At 44.5% G+C, this 12,596-nt stretch overlaps 1 protein-coding gene across 1 annotated transcript in view; it reads right to left on the bottom strand.

The window, feature by feature from the left end:
- Positions 1–12,596, bottom strand: part of LOC311108613 (methylmalonyl-CoA mutase, mitochondrial-like) — a 39,846-nt gene that overhangs the window by 21,747 nt on the left and 5,503 nt on the right. Inside the window, exons 4-8 of the mRNA XM_084151279.1 lie at positions 12,395–12,552; positions 10,678–10,849; positions 10,191–10,439; positions 9,933–10,044; positions 8,884–8,999 (exon numbers count right to left, since the gene is read on the bottom strand). Of these exons, the coding sequence (XP_084007405.1) occupies positions 8,884–8,999; positions 9,933–10,044; positions 10,191–10,439; positions 10,678–10,849; positions 12,395–12,552 (807 nt within the window). The remainder of the gene's footprint in view (positions 1–8,883; positions 9,000–9,932; positions 10,045–10,190; positions 10,440–10,677; positions 10,850–12,394; positions 12,553–12,596) is intronic.

The raw sequence follows: 12,596 nt of genomic DNA, 5'->3' as shown, positions 1-12,596 counted from the left end.
TCCACTGAACTACTCGGACTTGATTATTGAGGTAAATCTTCACAAACTGAATCTTAAATTGAAATCTGACATGTTTGGTGAAAACCTAGATTGGTTTAATGTCATGTTCTACTGTTCAGGGCAGAACTGTCACATTGTAGTAGAAGAATCTAGTGATCTATGATGCGAAACAACCCATGGGACATCAGATACCTCAGAGTAAAATCGCTTTTCTCGCTTTTCTTTCTTATATCCGAAATTGATGACTACAAAATGAGGTAAACCCGCTTCCTGTTCAAATTTGTAAGCAAAGCGAAGATGACAAATTGCAAAGCAAATTGGAAGAAAAACCAGACAACCTTGGTGACTATAATCATTGAAGAACAAGAATACATATTTTATGATGATGTCTTACACATAGAGTTAAGAATCTGAATACTAATAATGGTCATTTAATAGGATCTCTATGGTCTTACCTAGCTATCTGTATGTAAAGTATGTATTGTGGTATTAGGTCTCCATTTTTGTCTTTCCCATTGTCTTTCATGTGATTAGCTAAGTTTCCATCCAATTGCAACAGATTTATGTGAATTTTCTAAAATCCATATAAAAACAATATGCACATTTTCCCACCAAAGATGTGTTTCCATCAAATTGACTTGTTGCAGATAAAGCGCTGTGCGCAATGACATAGTGCACATAAAAATACTTTTCAAATCTACTGATGGTTCTCACAAAAAAACATTTGTTGCGTTATATAGCGAATGTGCCCACTCTGGTATTGGCACGTGCGTCCTAGCCAACAGCTGGCAGATAGAGTGCGGGTATAGCCTACATGATGAGATTATTATGGAAAATAAGCAAGATTATTTTTATTGGTCAAACAGCAGCCAAGCATTGATGGTCATGTCACAAGAATAAGACCCTCTATATTTATTGGAAAGGTGCATCAATTGAGCTCATCACCTTGCACTTTCACCACCCTATGAAGTTCATCATAATTTACTTAATCTATAGCCTAAAACTACATGCTTTCCCGACTAGTTGTAGTGGGAGGACCACACAATATGTTATCGTGTGACCCCCAAGTTTACTTCGATATGATGGTTTTATATCAATATTTGCGCATAAGAGCGTTTCCGCCGACATTTCTCGCATAATACATTTTACAGACACAAAAAGATCCTACCTTGTATAGCGTATTTTGTTTTGTCAACATTTGGAAAGTTTACTGAGAACTTTTCTGTTTCTATCAGGCCTGTCATAATATATATTGTTTTATCCGACATGTACTTTACTCAAATAAAAAGGTTGAATGGAAACCTGGTTATTGAGTCAAAACATTTTACAAGCCAAAGGCACATTTCCATTTTAACTTAAAAATGACGATAAAGCTTTAAACTTGAACTCCAACTTTCGTACTGAAGCTGATACAGTGGGGAAAAAAAGTATTTAGTCAGCCACCAATTGTGCAAGTTCTCCCACTTAAAAAGATGAGAGAGGCCTGTAATTTTCATCATAGGTACACGTCAACTATGACAGACAAAATGAGAAAAAAAATACAGAAAATCACATTGTAGGATTTTTTATGAATTTATTTGCAAATTATGGTGGAAAATAAGTATTTGGTCAATAACAAAAGTTTCTCAATACTTTGTTATATACCCTTTGTTGGCAATGACACAGGTCAAACGTTTTCGGTAAGTCTTCACAAGGTTTTCACACACTGTTGCTGGTATTTTGGCCCATTCCTCCATGCAGATCTCCTCTAGAGCAGTGATGTTTTGGGGCTGTCGCTGGGCAACACGGACTTTCAACTCCCTCCAAAGATTTTCTATGGGGTTGAGATCTGGAGACTGGCTAGGCCATTCCAGGACCTTGAAATGCTTCTTACGAAGCCACTCCTTCGTTGCCCGGGCGGTGTATTTGGGATCATTGTCATGCTGAAAGACCCAGCCACGTTTCATCTTCAATGCCCTTGCTGATGGAAGGAGGTTTTCACTCAAAATCTCACGATACATGGCCCCATTCATTCTTTCCTTTACACGGATCAGTCGTCCTGGTCCCTTTGCAGAAAAACAGCCCCAAAGCATGATGTTTCCACCCCCATGCTTCACAGTAGGTATGGTGTTCTTTGGATGCAACTCAGCATTCTTTGTCCTCCAAACACGACGAGTTGAGTTTTTACCAAAAAGTAATATTTTGGTTTCATCTGACCATATGACATTCTCCCAATCCTCTTCTGGATCATCCAAATGCACTCTAGCAAACTTCAGATGGGCCTGGACATCTACTGGCTTAAGCAGGGGGACACGTCTGGCACTGCAGGATTTGAGTCCCTGGCAGCGTAGTGTGTTACTGATGGTAGGCTTTGTTACTTTGGTCCCAGCTCTCTGCAGGTCATTCACTAGGTCCCCCCGTGTGGTTCTGGGATTTTTGCTCACCGTTCTTGTGTTCATTTTGACCCCACGGGGTGAGATCTTGCGTGGAGCCCCAGATCGAGGGAGATTATCAGTGGTCTTGTATGTCTTCCATTTCCTAATAATTGCTCCCACAGTTGATTTCTTCAAACCAAGCTGCTTACCTATTGCAGATTCAGTCTTCCCAGCCTGGTGCAGGTCTACAATTTTGTTTCTGGTGTCCTTTGACAGCTGTTTGGTCTTGGCCATAGTGGAGTTTGGAGTGTGACTGTTTGAGGTTGTGGACAGGTGTCTTTTATACTGATAACAAGTTCAAACAGGTGCCATTAATACAGGTAACGAGTGGAGGACAGAGGAGCCTCTTAAAGAAGAAGTTACAGGTCTGTGAGAGCCAGAAATCTTGCTTGTTTGTAGGTGACCAAATACTTATTTTTCCACCATAATTTGCAAATAAATTCATTAAAAATCCTACAATTTGATTTTCTAGATTTTTTTCCCTCAATTTGTCTGTCATAGTTGACGTGTACCTATGATGAAAATTACAGGCCTCTCTCATCTTTTTAAGTGGGAGAACTTGCACAATTGGTGGCTGACTAAATACTTTTTTTCCCCACTGTAGATAGGGGTCTACTATTAAATCTACAGTAGATCTGTATCCAGGCTGTTTCAATTGTCCTGGATCATAGGGCTGTCAATAGGCTATTACTATAATCAACATGGGCATAAATGCATCAGGAGCAAGGAGGGTTTTTTTTCATGGCGTAGTCTTGTTGGGTAAGGTTAATGTTGCACACCATTTTTATGAAATCCATTACTCTTAATTTTCTACCGACCTCAAGTCTCATGATTCAGCCTTAATGTTATATTTTATGGACAAAAAACCCCAGAAAGAGATTCTATTCACAATAAAATTAAATCAAATCAAATTTTATTGGTCACATGCGCCGAATACAACAGGTGCAGACATTACAGTGAAATGCTTACTTACAGCCCTTAACCAACAGTGCATTTATTTTAAACAAAAAAAGTAAGAATAAAACAACAACAAAAAAAGTGTTGAGAAAAAAAGAGCAGAAGTAAAATAAAGTGACAGTAGGGAGGCTATATATACAGTAAAATAAAGTGACAGTAGGGAGGCTATATATACAGGGGGGTACCGTTGCAGAGTCAATGTGCGGGGGCACCGGCTAGTTGAGGTAGTTGAGGTAATATGTACATGTGGGTAGAGTTAAAAGTGACTATGCATAAATACTTAACAGAGTAGCAGCAGCGTAAAAAGGATGGGGTGGGGGGGCAGTGCAAATAGTCCGGGTAGCCATGATTAGCTGTTCAGGAGTCTTATGGCTTGGGGGTAGAAGCTGTTGAGAAGTCTTTTGGACCTAGACTTGGCACTCCGGTACCGCTTGCCGTGCGGTAGCAGAGAGAACAGTCTATGACTAGGGTGGCTGGAGTCTTTGACAATTTTGAGGGCCTTCCTCTGACACCGCCTGGTATAGAGGTCCTGAATGGCAGGGAGCTTTGCCCCAGTGATGTACTGGGCCGTACGCACTACCCTCTGTAGTGCCTTGCGGTCAGAGGCCAAGCAGTTGCCATACCAGGCGGTGATGCAACCAGTCAGGATGCTCTCGATGGTGCAGCTGTAGAATTTTTTGAGGATCTGAGGACCCATGCCAAATCTTTTCAGTCTCCTGAGGGGGAATAGGCTTTGTCGTGCCCTCTTCACGACTGTCTTGGTGTGTTTGGACCATGATAGTTCGTTGGTGATGTGGACACCAAGGAACTTGAAGCTCTCAACCTGTTCCACTACAGCCCCGTCGATGAGAATGGGGGCGTGCTCAGTCCTCTTTTTTTTTCCTGTAGTCCACAATCATCTCCTTTGTCTTGGTCACGTTGAGGGAGAGGTTGTTGTCCTGGCACCACACGGCCAGATCTCTGACCTCCTCCCTATAGGCTGTCTCATCGTTGTCGGTGATCAGGCCTACCACTGTTGTGTCGTCGGCAAACTTAATGATGGTGTTGGAGTCGTGCCTGGCCATGCAGTCATGGGTGAACAGAGAGTACAGGAGGGGACTGAGCACGCACCCCTGAGGGGCCCCCGTGTTGAGGATCAGTGTGGCAGATGTGTTGTTACCTACCCTTACCACCTGGGGGCGGCCCGTCAGGAAGTCCAGGATCCAGTTGCAGAGGGAGGTGTTTAGTCCCAGGATCCTTAGCTTAGTGATGAGCTTAGAGGGCACTATGGTGTTGAATGCTGAGCTGTAGTCAATGAATAGCATTCTCACGTAGGTGTTTCCTCTTGTCCAGGTGGGAAAGGGCAGTGTGGAGTGCGATAGAGATTGCATCATCTGTGGATCTGTTGGGGCGGTATGCAAATTGGAGTGGGTCTAGGGTTTCTGGGATTATGCTGTTGATGTGAGCCATGACCAGTCTTTCAAAGCACTTCATGGCTACAGACGTCAGTGCTACGGGTCGGTAGTCATTTAGGCAGGTTATCTTAGAGTTCTTGGGCACGGGGACTATGGTGGTCTGCTTGAAACATGTTGGTATTACAGACTCAGTCAGGGACATGTTGAAAATGTCAGTGAAGACACTTGCCAGTTGGTCAGCACATGCTCGGAGTACACGTCCTGGTTATCCGTCTGGCCCTGCGGCCTTGTGAATGTTGACCTGCTTAAAAGTCTTACTCACATCGGCTACGGAGAGCGTGATCACATAGTCATCCGGAACAGCTGGTGCTCTCATGCATGCTTCAGTGTTGCTTGCCTCGAAGCGAGCATAGAAGTGGTTTAGCTCGTCTGGTAGGCTTCTGTCACTGGGCAGCTCGCGGCTGTGCTTCCCTTTGTAGTCTGTAATAGTTTTCAAGCCCTGCCACATCCGACGAGCGTCAGAGCCAGTGTAGTATGATTCAATCTTAGACCTGTATTGACTCTTTGCCTGTTTGATGGTTCGTCGGAGGTCATAGCGGGATTTCTTATAAGCGTCCGGGTTAGAGTCCCGTTCCTTGAAAGCGGCAGCCCTTTAGCTCAGTGCGGATGTTTCCTGTAATCCATGGCTTCTGGTTGGGGTATGTACGTACGGTCACTGTGGGGACGACATCATCGATGCACTTATTGATGAAGCCAGTGACTGATGTGGTGTACTCCTCAATGCTGTCTGAAGAATCCCGGAACATGTTCCAGTCTGTGCTAGCAAAACAGTCCTGTAGCTTAGCATCTGCGTCATCTGACCACTTTTTTATTAACCGAATCACTGGTGCTTCCTGCTTCAGTTTTTGCTTATAAGCAGGAATCAGGAGGATAGAGTTATGGTCAGATTTGCCAAATGGAGGGCGAGGGAGAGCTTTGTATGCGTCTCTGTGTGTGGAGTAAAGGTGGTCTAGAGTTTTTTTCCCTCTGGTTGCACATTTAACATGCTGGTAGAAATTAGGTAGAACGGATTTAAGTTTCCCTGCATTAAAGTCCCCGGCCACTAGGAGCGCTGCATCTGGATGAGCGTTTTCCTGTTGATTAATGGCCTTGTACAACTCATTCAGAGCAATCTTAATGCCAGCATTGGTTTGTGGTGGTAAATAGACAGCTATGAAAAATATAGATGAAAACTCTCTTGGTAAATAGTGTGGTCTACAGCTTATCATAAGATACTCTACCTCAGGCGAGCAAAACCTTGAGACTTCCTTAGTATTTGATTTTGTGCACCAGCTGTTGTTTACAAATATACACAGACCGCCGCCCCTTGTCTTACCAGAGTCAGACGTTCTGTCCTGCCGATGTAGCGTATAGCCTGCTAGCTGAATGTTATCATTGTTGTCGTTCAGCCACGACTCCGTGAAACATAAGATATTACAGTTTTTAATGTCCCGTTGGTAGGATAACCGTAATCTTAACTCGTCCATTTTATTCTCAAAAGATTGAACGTTGGCTAGTAGGATTGATGGGAGAGGCAGTTTACTCGCTCGCCGTCGGATCCTTACAAGGCACCCGGATCTGCGTCCGCGATATCTCCGTATCTTCCTCACGCGAATGACGGGGATCTGGGCCTTGTCGGGTGTCTGTAGGATATCCTTCGCGACCGCCTCGTTGAAGAAAAAATCTTCGTCCAATGCGAGGTGAGTAATCGCTGTCCTGATATCCAGAAGCTCTTTTTGGTTATAAGAGACGATGGCAGAAACATTATGTACAAAATAAATTACAAATAACGCGGAAAAACACACATAATAGTACAATTGGTTAGAGGGCTGTAAAACGGCAGCCATCTTCCCGGCGCTGTATTCTGTCCAAGTGTGGTGAAAGTGCTCATAAGGATGTTGACCGAGAGGGGAAAGGACAAAATGTTATTATCTCATATCACTCTTCTCTTTCAGATGAGCTGTCGGTTTGGGGGAAACTACAGTTAGAGAGAACCCTAGCTATGTTTCCATTAACTTTTTATTGACATTTAGAACATTTTTATTGACACTGTCTTGATAAAAACGGCTAGATGTGCCCCGCATTCCTTCAAAATTACACTGCAAGTGTTGCTTTACCACTCCATCACTGATGTGGAGTACAGCTCCGCTGGTATGTTGTTTTGCGCAGAGGGCGGCAGCTCCGTCTCTGTTTGCTCACTGTTCCGCAGACAGTACTTTGAGTTCATGTCGCACGTACGGTTTCTGTGCATATGAGCGACAGTACAATCTCTAATGTGCTGCAACATCTGCATGTCACAAACAAAGAACACTGTTGAGTGCACTGGCAATTTGTCTCTTTGCGTGAGGTGTATATTCTGGGAAGGCCGCCTTCCTGTTGCGCTCTCGTCACTCTTTTCTACCCAAACCGTGCCATCCCTCCCAGACTCCGGTCTCACCGTGGCAGATGAGATCCCCATCTCAGTTCTGTTTTTTCTGCGGTGAGGCTCCGGCATTGGAGGCGGAGGCTCGAAATCAACATCAGGATCAGATGAAGACTCATCAGCAACGTTGATTTCAAGCTCAATATCCGATCTTCCATCTGACTCCAGCTCATCTAAATTTTGCAGCATTTGCAGTGCTGTCAGTGTGTCCATTCGTTTGGTTCAGCTTGCCATTGTGAACCAACTACGCACATTGTATGTTGTAGTCAATGGCTGATTTGACTCTCCGAGGGGAGATTACCATTTCCAGCCTTTCACAATAGACCGCCTACAATTCTTCATCATCATTACACTATTGCTCTAAATTTTATCAAAATCTTCACCCAGATCATTCAAATTCAATCAACCTCTTCATCATTCAGTTCATTCAAGTCACATGCACAATTATCAGTTTCTATCTAGTTTCTATATCCCCATTCATCCATTAATGTCCTTCATTCAGTGAGGAGAGACATGTACTAGCGCCTGGGTACCAACACCCTTCGGCACGTTTGTCTTGGCCCCTTTAGTTAGTAATAGCTGTTTAAAAAACAGGTAAGCCTTTAAATGCTTTTTGGTTTGTGATTAAACAATCCTCACAACTGAGAAATGTCAAATAAACATTTAGGAAAAGTCAGGGAAGGATATTTATTTACAAAATCAAACATCAGTGGCCGTTGGCCTATGGCGGTTCTAGTGTTAAGTAAAATGCTCTTATTCCTCCTTATGCTCTTAGGCCTTCTGTAGCTCAGTTGGTAGAGCATGGTGCTTGCACCACCAGGGTTGTGGGTTCAATTCCCACGGGGAGGCAGTATGAAAAATGTATGCACTCACTAACTGTAAGTAGCTCTGGATAAGAGCGTCTGCTAAATGACTATAATGTAAAATTCAGAGAAACAGATGTCACTTTTGGGGGAACCGCATACGTTGCAACATCATAGGCAACCATTTGTTGTATACTGTACAACCGCTGGCTTTTTAACCTTTCAGTTGAACTTAACCAATCCAAAGTATATCCTTTTATCTAACCTTTAATCTATACATCTCGCTTGAGACAAAATGTTTTTCGAGGAAAACCTATTTGTAGTATTATAGGTCAGAGGTTGTCAGACTGATGTGATCTGATATGAGATATCTAGAGTCAGTTAAAAAAGATAACTATCTCCTTATGTTCCAAGCGGTCGTGAACCTTTTGGCTATGATTAGCGTCAAATAGTGAGGTCAAGGAAAACAAAATGGCCTTAGTTGTGATGCATTGTAGGCCAACAATACCAGGCTTATGTTATATGAGATATACTTACTTGTTTCCTCGAGTCTGGACTATGTAGACTATCATACTACTACTGTGGAGCCGTAACTATCAAACCTCTCCGACTGATCCACCCAAGGGCCTAACTTGTGCAGCCAGGCCCAGTGTGTGTGTGTGTGTGTGTGTGTGTTTTGCCTCCCAGGCCCAAGAAGCAGGCAAAGATGGTGGAGTACTGCAGGTCAATATTAGGACACGTGTTACTAACCTACCCTCTAGAGAAATGAACGTAAGAGGGCTGGAAGATTGGTTGGGTCGTTTTTTGCAGGGTTTGAATTACGCATTGAGTCTTGGGGTGAGTGTGACACTGACCTTCTTGAGTTTGTCGATCTGCTTGTTGCGTACGTTGGTGTTGTCGATAGCCAGCACATCAACTGACTCCTCTTTCTCCAGACGGTACTTATTCACCCCAACAATTACCTCCGAACCTGGGGGACACAACCAGAGGGACACAGTCAGAGAGGGGACAGAGGAAAACACATAGTCGCTCATACGCACGCACACACCCACACCCCTCCTAGTCTGTTGGCTGCTGGTTCAGTGAAGCGATAGACATCGCAGTTAGGTTTTCTGTCAGAGAGCTTACAGTATTCACTTCACGACAACAAGCTAATACCATGTACCCCTTTGAAAATATAGGGAACAGAAATCAGGGAAAGAGAAAGTAACCCATCCATCCCTACTGTGTTCAATGGCTGCAGTGAGCCCCACCTCATCTACCTCTCTCCCCCTCCTCCCTCTACCTCTCCCCCTCTCTCAGCATGCATCAAAGCAGTAGCGTTCGGGCGGGTCTCCTTGCGTGCTAACCAGGCCGACCCCTGCCATGTTCACACGACACATCCCAGTGGCCCTGCGAGCCCCCACTATGTTCACAGGACTCGACCCCTGTGCAGGCATCTGATAAGGACAGCCTTGGGTCCTCGATCAGATCAAAAGGCTTAGATGAAGAGGTCGGAGCTCAGACGCCAGCTCAGACACACACAGCATGTCTGTTACTTTCCCCTGGCCAGTGTTCGCTAGGCCAATGATGAATGTATGATCCAGACTAGAGCTGTGGAAATAGACTGCTGAGATGGTAAATGCTACTTAAATTCCGGCAGACTTCCAGGACATGTCTCTTTAAAAGAGCAGCTATGAAATATGGAGTGTGTCGGTTCTGCCTGAGTGGAGGACTGATGCTTCCAGCATACCCACTGAATTACACCTGGGGCTTTTTAGGAGGGGAAGTGAGATGATGGAGGGGAGAAGGATGTAAGAAAGATGAGGGAATAAGAGGAGGGAGGGTGGGAAAAGAGAACAGAAGGGGGGACAGGGAGTGCACGTGTGCCTGCACTGCACGTGTGTGTGTATTGCTGCAGTACCTGAGTCTATGCGAGCCTGTCTGCGAGCAGCACATTCCTCGATACGTAGTTTAGGAATACCTTCAGCAACAGCTCTGGCCATGCCTCCCACCTCTTCGATCTCATTGATAAACTACAGGTGAGGGGATAAAACAAATGGATAAACATCTAATGCATTTAAACATGAACACAATCCATACAAACAACCATTAAATGTACTGTGAAGTGTGTGTGACCCCCCCCTGACCCTTAACCTGTCCTTGACCTCTAACCCCTCACCTTTAGGGCAGTGTTGTAGACGTCGTCGGTCAGCGCCTCCATCATGTGTGACCCGCCCCAGGGGTCGGCGACCTTGGGTATCCCAGACTCCTCTTGGATGATTATCTGTGTGTTGCGTGCGATGCGGGCGCTCTTCACCGTGGGTAGACCCAAAGCCTCGTCAAAAGAGTTGGTGTGTAGAGACTGGGTCCCCCCGAACACCGCAGCCATCGCCTCGATCACCGTACGCACCACATTGTTATACGGGTCCTGGAGAAAACAGAATACACAAGACAGAACATATGAAGGTCATAATAGATTGAATTAGACTAGACCAGTTGGTGTAAAGTGACTGTGTAGGACAGATGAAGCAAGTATCAGATAACAGCTGAGTTCAGTGCTTATTAGTGGAGATAAGGCTAGACCAGGTGGTGTAAAGAGACTAGGTTCACCCCATTTACATAACTTGGCCTCGATCAAATAAAGTCATTTATTTGACTCCGCCCACCTGTTCAGTGAGGGACCAGCCTGAGGTCTGACAGTGGGTCCTGAGGAGCAGGGACTTGGTCAGCTTGGGTTGGAACTTCTCCTTAATGAGCGTGGCCCACAGCCTTCTGCCTGCCCTCAGCTTGGCTATCTCCATGTAGAAGTTCATACCGATACCCCAGAAGAATGACAACCTAGAGAAGAGAGAGAGGGATATAGAGTGATATATACAAGTACCTGAGTATCAAAGGATGTTTTAAGAAGATTTGGTTTTACTTAACACTATGTATTCCAAGTATGCATATTCTTTATTGGAAAGCACATTCCCCTATGAGATTTCAAAGTATACCATTCTATAGACATGAGATACAGGTAACTGCCAAAATAAAGGAAACACCAACATAACGTGTCTTAATAGGGTGTTGGGCCACCACGAGCCAGAACAGCTTCAATGCACCTTGGCATAGATTCTACAAGTGTCTGGAACTCTATTGGAGGGATGCAACACCTTTCTTCTACAGGAAATTCCATAATTTGGTGTTTTGTTGATGGAAAACACAGTCTCAGGCGGTGCCCCAGAACCTTCCACAAGTGTTCAATTGGGTTGAGATCTGGTGACTGAAACACACACACCCTTTAAACCCCATATGGTCCTTTGAGACCCCTCTTTCAAAGTCACAGAGCTCTTTTCTTTTAGCCATGTTAGCCAAAATAATGGACAACTGGGCATTTTATACATGACCCTAAGCATGATGGGATGTTAATTACTTCATTAACTCAGGAACCACACCTGTGTGGAAGCACCTGCTTCCAATACACTTTGTATCCCTCATGTACTCTAGTGTTTCCTTTATTTTGGCAGTTACCCGTTTGTTATTATCCACACATTCATATTGATGCCCCAGAGAAATTACTAGGACAGGTTTCCCCCATAGGGTGTTTACAGACAAAACACAAAGATGTAATAAATCAATAAGTATGGTTAAAACTCCCAATAGGAATGAATAGACAGCTAAAGTGTAGAGCAGAGTGTTGAAACAGCAGAGCTCTCAGCTGAGGAAAATCATATTGAATGAAAGCTCTATCAGTCTATTGATTTTGACAGTTCTAACAGGACCCTAATGCTATGCTAATGCAATATATTATTAACGCTCAGGGGGAACCCATCAATCAATAACACTGCTGTGTGTGTGTGTGTGCATTTACTAACTACAGTCACCTACCTATGTGATTGTCTATGTGACTGACAGTAAGGTTACTTGAGAAATAGTTTGACAAAAAGAGTGATGTTTGAAGGAACCTGCGTTATTGTAGATGTCAGAATGACCGACTAAATGAACGATGGACTAAACGCAGAATGGCTAAAAGGCATGGCTAAATGAAAGGACAGTCAATTCACGGCAACTTTAAAAGACTTCCTTTGAACAACCACACATCAATCAACAGTCTGTCATTCACCCTAGGGAGTCATTTAGAGTTTCATTTAGAGTGCGTGTCCTCTGACATGAAGCAGTGAGCCAGAGAGGACGGTCTGTGAATAACTGTCTAGTGGAGAGGAGACCTCTGTCTGTTTGACAGGACATTCACTGCTCTGAGACACTGGGAATGACACAGGGAAATCACTTAGAAAAAAAAATCACCTCCAGAAACAACTCATAGCCACTAACTCTGAGGCACTGCATCATGAGGTCCCTGGGACAACACACACGTATGATCTCACTCGGTGTGTGTGTGCGCACCTGGGGGCGAACTCATCTATAGTGAGGCCAGCTTTCAGCCCAGTGCGGCAATACTCCAGGCCGTTGGCGATGGTGTAGGCCACCTCCAAGATGGCGTCCGCCCCGGCCTCCTGGAGATGGTAACCACTGATGGAGATGGAGTTGAACTTGGGCATGTGCTACCAGAGGAAACAACCAGTCAGTCAACCAATCAATCAATCAT

This window comes from Coregonus lavaretus (assembly GCF_964263955.1).
Source record: "Coregonus lavaretus genome assembly, chromosome: 33".
NCBI lineage: Eukaryota > Metazoa > Chordata > Actinopteri > Salmoniformes > Salmonidae > Coregonus > Coregonus lavaretus.
Note: the sequence above shows the minus strand (reverse complement) of the source record. Positions and strands in the feature narration are given on the sequence as shown.